We start from the raw sequence: 12,891 nt of genomic DNA on the forward strand, positions 1-12,891 counted from the left end.
TCTGCGAATTCCAAGCATATGATGTACAAACTGTTCCATTCAAAAATTGGAATTTGAAAGAAATATGAATTTGAAAACAAACAAAAATAACTACTATAATATATTTATTTTCAAATTTCGTGCATAACAGCCAAACATTAATGAAAACTCCTAGAATTTTTTTTAATATTTAACACAAACATATATTATTTAGAGCAACACTAATAATTTTTGGAAAAAAAATCAGTTCAACATTACATATATAATACTATTTTCTTTACAATTTACTAATTATGAACTAAGATTTCTACAATTCAGTACAAATGATTTGTTATCAGTAATTGTAGTATGAATTCGGCATATCAAGAGAAGAGAGAGAATATTTTGCGAATAGGCTATTATCTAGCTATTTGAAGAAGTAGTAGCATTTTTATGATTCTCATTTATGTTATCTCTATAGTTGACTCCTTAAAGAATTACACAAAAATGCCAACTCCTGATAGGTAAAAACAATGTTATAGGTAGCAACGTTAATCACTTCAATGAAACTATAAAACTTGCACTATAAAATAATGAGCAAATGGTTAATTCAAATCATATTTATCTGATAGAATTGTTCATTACCTAAGTTTTGCAGGTTCAAGAGTTTGTAGTTGACAACAATTATTATAGGAATGAATATACAATTATTATATGGAATGTTACATGTGGATAGTTTCAAAAATGAACTTGAGATTACATGACATTTTTGTGTGTATCCCCATTCTGAAAAAACTTAACTAACAAATAATTTACTTTTTGACATTATAGCTTTTAACACAACCGATATCAATTGATTAGGCGAATAAATTCAAAAAATCTGAAGATGCAAAATCAATTTCTAAACATGGTGCATTAATTAAATAACACATTACACTGTAACCGATACTTTAACAAACAAATATATAAAGAAAAACATCCACTAATATAATCAAATCAGTAATAAATTATTGTTTTGAAACTAGACAAAGCTGATAAAAAAATTAAGATAATATAATAATGATCACAATGATAACACTAGTAATAGTTTTGAAGTACATTATGAAATTATTTATTTACAAATTAGTTGATTTCGGATAATGATAAAATGTGAAGAGAGTGCAGGAATCAGTCACCAGTATCAAGCCATTTGCTTTCTTCTATAATTCTCCCGAAACAATCCATTAGGTAAAGGTACTACAAAAACCAAAACAAAAACGTTCTGTATAGAAACTTTGTAGAGCAAGAGCCCTTCGTTATTTATGAAAGTTGAAAGTTTTTCAACATAGGTAGGAAATGATGGGCTACTATGAAGTTAGTTCTAACATTGGGCCAGACAAACTTGAAGATGAGCTGTAGATGAAAAAGTACCAGGTAATATACATCCAATGAAAATCAGAACTATCTCATGTGCATTACTAAATTTGGATTTCATTCATTCTTTCTTTTATAATTTAATTATATTTTTCTATTTTCTGTCAACGTTTCCCCATAACATATTGACTTGGATAAAATCCTATATTGATGGTCGGCTATTGATAGTAAAATACAATAATATCACGTCCAAGGAACATGATGTGACGTTAGGAGTTCCACAGGGATAAGTAATTTTTACTTTTTGTGGTATTTGATAGTGATCACTCAGAATATGTTGACAATTGCCACATAACTATGTTTGCACATGATACCACATTGACAATCACTGGGTCATCACTGGAAGATGTATTCACTAGAGTCAAAGAGATTATTGATGGATTCACGTCATGGTGTGAACACAATCATTTAATAATGAATGCCTCTAAATCTGTTTTGATGAAATTTTATAACAGAAAAAATAATATTCCAGGTGAAATTGATATTAGATGGAATAGCGATGTCACATGATGTAAAATTTCTAGATACCATGTTAGAGGAATCTCTGGGACCTGCCTGATGGGGTTTGCAAGAAAATGCATTTCTCGCGATATATACAATGCTTCAATATACAATGCTATCTCACTTTACAATAGACTGCTCAATTCAAATCAAGGAGTCCAAATCAGATAATATCTTTAAGAATAATACAAAAATATTCTTAATAAAAAATGTTTATATATAGTTTAAAAGACTATTTGGGTGATAATTCCTGATAATAATCCCAAATGTAAAATAATATACGTGTTTGCTTTTTTTTTTTAATGTGCCACTTGTATATTATGTGCCGTGACTTATGTTTTATCTTTATATTTTATTCGAATATCGCAAACTATTGTTTTTATTCTTTATACATATACATCAGGGGTGGCCAACTTGATTAGACATAAGATCTACTGTTTACTAACGAGACCCTGTGCGATCTACCACTCACATACTTCTTGAAATCTTAAATGAAACAGCATTGTGTTCAGTACACAGTCACAAAATATTTTTATTGAACAGTCTTAGGAGTTCCTTTTCGTATCACATATGAGATTGTTTGCTTAAATTTACTTGATACTTTGGAATGGAAGTCTGAGTTGATGATGTTTAATCAACATTTATAGGTCCTATCTGTATATTAGTGTGAGTATTGCGTCGCAGTATCTTCCACTAGTTTAGTATAATCAGGTTTGTAGTTGGAAATTGCCAACCTTAAAGAATCCAATGTATGAGCGTCTGTCAAGCGAGAACGGTGTTTATTTTTTGTTTGTTTTAAGTAGGAAAATGCTGACTCACATAAATATGTTGAACAAAACACGAATGAAGTTGTTCAACACATTTCTTCAAATTTGGATATTTTTCGTTGGAAACCAATGCCCAGAAATGTTGACCTGAGGATGACCTTGCTTTTGGGAATATGTCGCAGCACAGAGTAATAATTTCGTTTTGTAACATCATATGCTCCATTTGAATTATATCTGCGAATTTTGTAGCCAATTCATAGATATCACTATGATCAATGGAAATTGTAGGTGGGATGTTTTTTAATATGATCCTTGATGTTTACAAATTGTTCAAATGTTTTCTTCTCTATGTCAACTATCATAGACGCTGTTTGACTTTGTCTGGTCTATTTATTTATATTTTTTGCCTTGCCACGATCGACTGGACTAATGGTCGCGATCGACCGGTCGATCGCGATCGACCGGTTGGCCACCCCTGATATACATCATGTAGTACAATTATTGACTTACCACATGTACATTAAGTACCGAAAATGGTTGATAAAAATTATTATTATTACCTATTATAATTATTATTATCCTAGCCTGTAGCCGGTTGGTTGGTGCTGGTTCGATTCTAAGTGTGGGATTTTCAACCCATGCTAGAAATCGCACCTTGAAAGATAGGATCTCAGTCATATTCAGCTCGCACAAGTTTCCAAAGGTTATAGTTTGTAGGGGGACAATAACTGGCTGCACAAACGAGTTGTGAAACATATCCTGTGTTTATAATAACTCAATACATACCAGTAAATGAAAGATGTGCAACAAATAATCTCACTCACTACCTCACTCGCATCCAATTGAATGTAAATTGCAAAATTTCATAGTAGTTCATCATTCCCTACCTTTGTTGAAGCTGTACACTATTATAAAATAACGAAAGTTTGGCATTCACGGGCTCTTAGACTATTGCTGTGAGAACAGGTTAAAAGAATATACTTACATATGGAGTGATTATTTTTAACCATTTGGGGGATTTATCTGGCCTATTATATTTCAGACAGAATGCCATCCCTGAAAAGAAAATTGTAAAAAGTAAATAGGTATATTACAGACAGCTGTGAATGAAAACACTTCCAGAGAACTGTCTAGAATGCAATTAAAATTTTCAAACTTTTGGTTATTACTTTCAATGAAACTCTTTTGAGAATGGTCAATTAAGACTCCCATTTAGAAGACGTCATCAGCACCATCATTCGACCTATTTGAGAAACCAAATGATAGCGAACTACATACTGTATCAAAAAAGTCACCTTTACGTTGAGCCAAAGACTTTCAGTAAATTAGACGAACTCTTCAAATGTTCATATTGAAAAAAAAATCTGAATAAAAAAACTTGCTGTATATATACGTCTGTATGTGAATATGTGTGTATATGATATGTGTGAATATGATATGTATGTACGTGTATATTTATATACTGTATTTATACGTACGAGATTGTATTTGTGCTAATATATGGTTATATTGTGTTAATGTTTCGTTTCATATCCCTTGTTATTTATTCTTTGTGGTATGGTCTTCTAGTGTTATAATCATCAGTATGTATATATTTGTGTGTGTGTGTGTGTAGGTTTCCCCATATTTGTGGTAATAGTCGTATACATTCATTTTGTGATATACATACACGCGTATACCACAAAATTCTGACGATATTTTTGTACTCTACGCCTAAGATTTGATTAGATCGGCTAGAAACGGATTTTTTCGAGTGTAAGTATCCACAAATCCCTTTAGTGACCGATATCTTACACACGTATATTTGTGGTAACCCCTCACTTTGCTGCTTTGAGCGCCCTCAATGGCGTCAAAATGAATTCTTGTGTATTCATTTGTGGATACCCGGTGAATATTCGGTTTTCATTGTAATTTTATATCAGGTTAGGTCTTCTTTAGATAAACTTCGAGAAATTTGTATCTGTGGAAATGCAATGCTCATATTATTTGCATGTGCCGAGTGTTTTGAATCATAACATTTTATTTTTCTAAAACAACCCTGTGAAGTATTTCTCTGAATTCATAGTATTGAATTTGAACAATATTATAGTAAAACGATAAAAATTTCAAATATAAAGAGTGACAGCAGCAACGGTTTTCCAGTTAGGTACTGTTTTTTCACAAGCTTTTATTCAATTTCATCTGTCCCGGTGTCTGCCTGTAATCCAATCTTGCAAGTTAAATATGACACACTTCTAGTCGTTTGATTGATTTGAAATTCAGTAGCTGTACATAATTGCGGTGACAATACATTACGAAATTTTTGTTAGAGAAAAAAAAAACAAAACGGCGGTTTCAATATGGCGGACGAGTTTTGTATTCACGATCCGATTCAGTTCAAAATTGGTATCTGGGGTTTTTTGTGGTCAGAGAATATGATTCTGCTGTCAAAATTGAAAATTCCAGAAATTCATGAGGACTGCTACAATATGGCGAACGAGTTTTGTGATTATGATCCGATTCTATTCAAAATGGGTACCAGGGAGTTTTTGGGGCCGAAGATTATGATTTCTTTATCAAAATTGAAAAATCCAAGATGGCGGCTCCAATATGGCGGACGAATTTTCTGATTATAATATAATTTCATTTACAATTTTTATCTAGGGGTTTTCCTGGTTGTAGATTATGATTATTTCATCAAAATCGAAAAATTCAAGATGGCGGAATCGATATGGCAAACGAGTTTAGTAACTATGCTCCAATTCTATTCAAAATTGTTATGAGGGTGTTTTCTGGGTCGGAAATTATAATTCTTTCATCAAAATTTAGAAATTCAAGATGGCGGCTTCGAAATGACGCATGAGTGTTGTGATTATGGTCCTATTATATTCAAATTGGTATGGGCTTACTAAAAGTTGAAAAATAAAAATAATTAAAACTTTTCAAAAACAAGTCTTTAAACAAATGCACTAAAAAGGAAAAAATAAATATTACATGAAATCGTTTTTTATAAAAATACACTGAAAAGAAAATAATAATTTCTTCTGTTTATTCTAGGTTATTCGGTGAGTTACAGATTCAAAAGCTTGCCACAGATACAAAATAGGAAATTTTGCGCGACAACATTTTGAATCTGTTACAGAATAACCTAGATCAAACATGAAAGAATTTATTTTGTAATTTTCAGTGAATGCATTTTTATTACTTTTCTTCAAAAATGTTTTCTATATGATGTTCATATTTTTAGTGCATTTGTATAAAAGCTTGTGTGCAAAAAGTTTTTTCAATATAATTTTTTATTTTGATATGGGAACCCCCTCGAAATCTTCCAATTACCCGAATAAATCACCCTCAACTAAACGGTCATAATATTATTAAGATTAACTAATATTTACTGATTTTTTCATTGAGATACATTAGTGGGAAAGTGCTCTAACGCTTCATATTGTGAAATAAGTTGTGAACAAAACACTACGCCAATATCTACGCCCATATCGGGATATTCTGTAAGCGATCAAACTGACCGTTGCTGCGAGCGACATATAGTGAAAATATTCAATAACCAAAAACTACCTCAATATCTCACCCTCGAAATGGAATATTCGCTAAGAAATTACCGTTGCTTGTGATTTTCTTGTACAAATGAATTATTATGAACATGAAATATAACTTTTGGATGTCAAAGTCCTTTTTTAAAAATTAAATTTTATTAACAAAAATGGGTGTCAACAGTGTGAGAGCAAAATTAAGACTGAATTATAAAAGTATTCTTGCCATGAAGATAAAATTGCTTGCATATCTGTTTCCCAGAATCGCGAGATTCTGCTCAGCATGGTCAGCGGTTCACATGAGAAAAGGCGATATAATACCTCCCCCGAAGATTCAACGTAGGAGGGTCAGCGAGGAAGTTGAACCCTAGACATATCGATGTCTCGATTTGGTTCGGATGGTCCCTTGGTTTTGCACCGTCTAAAGCCATTCTTCTTGTGCACTAGGTACAAACAACACAGGTAGATAAACATCGTCCAAAAAATTGGGATATGTGCTACGTCTTTGAAGGATATAATCGGTTCGTTTTCCATTATTGCTGTTTTTATTGAATGAAGTTCGTCCATGATCAGGTCATCGAGTTGAATCTCTATTGATTTTGGTGCCTCTGGCTTCCCTTCATCCAAGTCTGGTAAGATGATTGGTTCACTATTGGTAACTTGGTGATCGTTGGTTATGATTTGGTTGCCACAGGATAACTGGCATTAGAGATGGGCCCAAAAGAACCGAACTGGTTTTTCGGAACAGGTATCAGTCAACTGTTCAGTGAACCTGTTCTTTTCATTGAACTGAACTTGTTCAGACGGTGAATGGCTATTCCAAAGACGCTTGCGCAGGTTGGTGCTGGAACTGGATGACGGGACCGCTCTGTGACCTGTGCTCTCGACTGCACTGAGCACTGACAAGTCATAAATATTTTCCATGAAATGTTGAACATGCAAAACGAATTAATTAAATACCTACCTGTTGCAAAATCGTAGGTCCCTGTCTCTGTGAATTCTCCTCAACGTGGGTTTTCACTGTTTTTTTAGTGGGTAGAATTTTCACCGTGGGGTGTTTTCTAAGCATATGATGCTTTAAATTAGTCACGGAAGATTTGAAGGAAATAACCTGCTTGCAACTTTCACGTTGCTAGTTGCAGTTGTTTCTCTATGATTGAAAAAAAATCCAAATAGGGTTTAATTTTTAGAAAAAATCCAAATAGGGTTTAATTTTTCATTTATTTTACACTAAAATTCAGCCTGTTACTGAAATAAAACTCTAGAACAACAAGACGAATGGAGGGAACGTACGGAAATTCGGAACCACTCGGAACCGAACGCTAAAAAGTGACCATGACGCAAGATGAGACGTCATTTAAGAATAGGTGAACATGAACAGTTGAAAAGAACAGGTTTTCGATAAGAACTGGAACAGTTCGAACAAGTTCTTCAAATTTAACTGTTCAGTGCCATCTCTAACTGGCATCGAATTGGAATGTCGAAAAGATTTCGTTCTGGTTCTGGCATTTGAGTTGGTAATTAGTTGAGCCGGTAGGAGGACAACCCATTTGTTTGAGTTGTCTAGTTGTCTGATGGCTGGTTTCGATAAATGTATGATTGTCTCCTTACATGTGGAGGTGTTCTGAACATTGAATAGCTGGATTTCGCATGGATTGTGTTCTGTCAGCTCTCTGATGTTAGTGGACGGGCAGATATAGGTTCGATCGGAGATCTCCAAACAAGGATCGCTCAAGAATTCATACAATTTTTTGTTTTTTGACAAATATTTGTTTTGAGGTACAACAACAGCTTCAAACTGACCCTTAGTTAATGTGGAAATAGAAAATAGGTGATAGTAATCGAAATTTGAGGAATGAGTAATTGGAATTTGCAAGATATAGATTATTCTGAAATTTGATATATAGCTTTTAAGGCTTAAGTATGATTTTTTCATAAAGCAAAGTATTCTCGAAACTTATTTCCATTGGTAGTTTGTCATTTTCAACAATTTTATTCAATTTTTGCAGTTCCTTGAACAAATCTTTTGATTTTATTATACTAGGATGAAGAATGTTCAGCCTGGAAATTGTATTGAGTTTTCAAAATCTTGCAAAATTGAATTTATGATTTCAAATGTATTGATTATCTGATTTACGATGTCTCTGATGAACATACAGTTTTCTTTATACGTTTGATTTTCAACAATTTTTGCTATTTGATTTATTTTATTTTTGATTCCAAAAGCCTTTCGGTATGTTTCACTTGCTGAATTGTACTATTGAACTGATCAATTAATGAGATTGAGAGTGAGTTTTGCTTCTTAATGTTCGTTACTAGATTATTTTTATTTTCTTGTAATTCATTGATCAGACGGTCACATTTTTCATAATCGCTGGAATCTAAATTTCCTGAGATTGACTTGAAAATCGATCCAACGCCATTTATGAGACCGCGTTTTCCAAAAATTGTAATATTTTTAAATAGTTAGATGTGTCCCATGAGTAGTTTTTGTGACCGCCTACAAGTGTCCTTACATTTTTTGAGTGGAATTTCAGTTTATTTACCTCCGTTATCATTTATTTATTTATTTATTATTATTTCACTTGTTGAAAGGTACAATGGAAAAAAAGATGAAAAAACATATTTTCCAATATACAATAACAAGGAAAACGTCAGCTTAAAAAAGAAAAAAAACTATAGGAATTTACAAATGATTTGCCAAATGAACAAGAAACACAAATAACATGGAGAGAGATAAAATCATCGATAAAATTCCTCCAAGGAGTAGCAATTTTTTTTGGATTTAAATCATAATAATGAATAAGTGAATATGTGTGCGTTTCGACTTTGGCTGTTCCAAGTTTGAGAGGAATAAGTCCTGGATTGTTTTGTTTAGATATATTTTCCTGGAGTCCGAGAGTTTCAGATAATCTGAAAAATTGATCATTTTTTAATGGGAAATGGGTATTTTTTGAGGGGCCGTTTTAAATTGTCCATATAATTTTTTTGTTGGTTTTCTGTAGAAACTGTTTTCATTGTATGATCGACTATTTTGATTTGAGTTGGTTTTTGAAGTTTATTTGCATCATTTTGCCTAATATATTTTTTCACGTAAACTTTCTTTGGTTTTGAATACAATGGGATCATCGCGTTTTTTATTATTTCATTCTACTATCTTTTCTTTCGCTGAGTGATTGTATGCCAGAATTGCATACATTTTCATTTTTGGAGGGGTTTTCAACAATCCTCTAGTGTTGAGTAGACGAATGTGTTCTAGAATGGTAGAATGGAACCGTTCTGTCACTCCATTGGATTGCGGATGGTGTGGTGATATGAAATGAACTTCGACTTAGTGTAAAGCCAGGAGTTCCGAAATGAGAAAGTTATTGAATTCAGTACCGTTATCAACGATAATTCGTACTGCAAAATCGGATCGTTGATTAATAGGTTTTAGCAGGTATTGAAGCATTCCAAAAATTCTGCATTACGTTCGATTTTTGCGCCTTTCTTCAGGCATTTGGTTAATGGGTTTTGTTAGTCTAGCGAAATTATCAATAAAACATCGATAGTAACCTAACAGACCCAAGAATCCTTTGATCTGTTTGGTGGTTTTTGGGACAGGAAAATTTTTGATGGTTATGATTTTATCTGGATTTGGCTTGACACCTTCGGGAGTCACGACATGTCCCAGATAGACTACTTCCTTTCGTGGAATTCTGAATTTTGAAGTTTGAGCTTCTCAGACTGTTGAAGACAGATTTGAAGCTCTCAAGGTGTTCTTGGAGGGAAGTCGAAAAGATAATAATATCATCGAGGTATACCAAGCACTTTTCGTTCTGGATACCACGGAGGATTTTATCCATTAGCTGGCGTGTTTTTCAGCCCAAATGACATCCTCGAATACTCATAATGGTCATGTTTGGCTGTTTTTTCAATATCGTCCTATTCCATCTCAATTTGATGGAAGCCACTGGCCAAGTCGAGTATCGTGAAATACTGGTATTTTTCCAGTTTGTCCAGAAGATCTGTGATGTTAGGTAAAGGGTATTTGTCATCTATCGTTTTCTCGTTAAGCTTGCGATAGTCAACAACAACCCTCCATTTTTGCTTCCCAGAAGCACCAATCTACCCCTATCATAGAACTGTTGAGGCTTTTCATTAAGGGATTGCCTAATCATAACCAGGTCTCTGTTTAGGTAAGATTCATTCCTTTGATCGGCAAAGTTTCTGGTTAATGTATCTATGAGTTCTTTCCAATTTGACCCGTTCTGTATATTGGCTATCATTTTAGCATTGCCTGATAATTTTCAAATGAGACAGTTCGGTAAATGAACATTTTGAAAGCTTGTCGGCTCAGCCACATTATGAAAACTTGTAATTATTGAATCACAAACTGCTAGATATCTATTTAAATCATTAGGGTTGCCGTCGAATTCATTCACACACCTAAGGTATTCTGAGTTGAATTGATAAGCCATCATTATATTTGAATTTCTAGAAGAACTAGGCAAAGAAACTGAAGAGTCAACCGTTATTCAAATTTAACTTTCCAAGAATTTGAGATAAGGTATCAATATACATTCAAAAATAACGACTCACATTAAAATTGTAAGATTTTTGAGCATCCTTTATAAGGTAAACGACTGGTTTCCCGATTTTTGATTTCCAGAAAGACTTCCTTGCGAGATTGGACGATTCTGTTCCACTCCTCGATGATCTGCCAGATGAGGGTAGCTAAAGGTCCACGATGGATTGGGTTTCTTAAGGTTTGAAGAGCCACTCCTTCACAAACACTCCACAAGACAAAACGACAAGTTCGTTACCCGATGAATCGTTGAAACGAAAACTGCACGTTCGATACGTTCAATTTCAAGTATACTACCGACTGCGCCAAATATAGCTTTTGGATGTCAAAGTTCTTTTTTGAAAATTGAATTTTATTAACAAAAATAGGTGCTAACAGTGTGAGAGCAAAATTAAGACTGAATTATAAAATTATTCTTTCCATTGAGATAAGATTGCTTGCAGTTTTCCAAAATCGTGAGATTCTGCTTCAGCATGGTCAGCGGTTCACATGGAAATGGGCGATATAATTCATGCTTCACATGCCCCATATAGTAAATTAATTTTTAACCACCAACTACCCTAATACCTTACTCCGGAATTGAAAAATTTGCTAAGAGAAGAAATTGACCCTTGAAGGTTATTTTTTGATGCCAATAAATTATCAGGAACTTGCTCTACACTCTCGAAATAGCAGAATACTTTGTGACCCAGAAAGTACCCCAATATCTCGATCCAGAATTGGAATATTCGGTAAGAGAACAATTGACCCCGATGCTGATTTTTTTTGCCAGTATATTATAAGAAACTCTCTCTACATGCTCCATATAGGAAAATAATTTTCCTCATAAAGCTATCCAATATTATCAAACTCAGTTTAATGAAAAATATTCATTTTTGATTATTCAAAAATGGATAGATATCAAGTATCATATCAAAAAGTATCTCTCCAAGATAAATTAAATTGAAAAGTCCATTGAATAATTGGCAAATGGTTTTATCGTTGTTGTCAACTTCAGTTCAATAAAAAACTACTTCTTATATTCAGTTTTCTTTAAACGATATAAAATCATCTCTTGAGGGCGAAAGTAATTCTGAGAGTTGAAAAAATTAAGAGGCTTCTGAAGCCATTTCTCTTTCGAAAATAATTATGAGGAATATGGAAAATGACCCATTCTATGAATTTACATCTTGAGTACCAATTCTGATAGGTTCTGCCAGAAATTTCACGAAATGCCAATGGCTGATTCTGGTTCGATGAATCCACTTGAGGCATACATCGAAATAAAATATTTTTTACTTTTCAGGGTATTTAGATTAAAGCTTGTATTGATTTCATGCATTCAATTTTTTATGGTATACTTAGGTCATTCTGTACACAGTTTCTGGATATTATTTTCAAATCTTGAGAATTCCTTCTAATCAGTCGCCGAACTGTCATTACACAGACATATTTTTTTGTTATAGGAGTAGTTTGAGTCAACATATTACAATTTTGTGGCATTCATTCGACATGTGATCACCATATGCGAAAACAGATGATACATTACACAATTACCAGTTCTTCTATATTAGTGGCACTCATATACACAATACTGAAAACATATGATTCTGGTAACGGACGCTACACAAACCAGCAAACCTATATTACTGGCAACCACTTATATCAGCTCGTCTTCCTTGATGTCGTACAGATAATATTTGCGATGCTACCACATATACACCTATTGCACGGTTTCCACTAATATTGACAAACCTGTATATGTTTATGTATGTAAGTATATATAGGTGCATACATATGTATATACTGTATATGCAATTGTAATTGTGGTAATATATTGCGTTTATATTTTATTTACATATTCTTCGTTTTTTTTTTGGGGTAAAGGTCTTCTAGTGTTAGGATCATCAGACCTCTTCGTTGTATGTAATTGTCCCATTTCAAATGGATTCCTAAATTCTGTAATAAAAATGTGTTTATTGCTCGTTTGTATGTTAACATATTTTCATTTTTTGGCTAGTTTAATTTCTCGTTGTAGGATCGTCTGATACGCTGAATAATTTTTATGTGTTTAATATATTGGGTGCGAGTGTTTACACATTGGGGAAGTTTCCTGTCAATGTGTGTTAAGTTTGAATGTCCTTACTGTGATCTCTGTATTACCACCCTATACAATTTA

The 12,891-nt window shown here is 33.3% G+C and overlaps 1 protein-coding gene across 1 annotated transcript in view; it reads right to left on the reverse strand.

Annotated features, from left to right (window-relative positions):
* Window positions 1–89: 89 nt before the first annotated feature.
* LOC111513425 (sorting nexin-27) overlaps window positions 90–12,891 on the reverse strand; it is a 292,951-nt gene continuing 280,149 nt past the window's right edge. Inside the window, exons 8-9 of the mRNA XM_074174687.1 lie at window positions 3,625–3,695; window positions 90–1,194 (exon numbers count right to left, since the gene is read on the reverse strand). Coding sequence (XP_074030788.1) covers window positions 1,126–1,194; window positions 3,625–3,695 — 140 coding nt within the window. The 3' untranslated portion in view covers window positions 90–1,125. The remainder of the gene's footprint in view (window positions 1,195–3,624; window positions 3,696–12,891) is intronic.

Source organism: Leptinotarsa decemlineata, unplaced genomic scaffold (genome assembly GCF_025532065.1).
Source record: "Leptinotarsa decemlineata unplaced genomic scaffold, Ldec_3_MD MMD2_tig00000690_RagTag_RagTag, whole genome shotgun sequence".
NCBI lineage: Eukaryota > Metazoa > Arthropoda > Insecta > Coleoptera > Chrysomelidae > Leptinotarsa > Leptinotarsa decemlineata.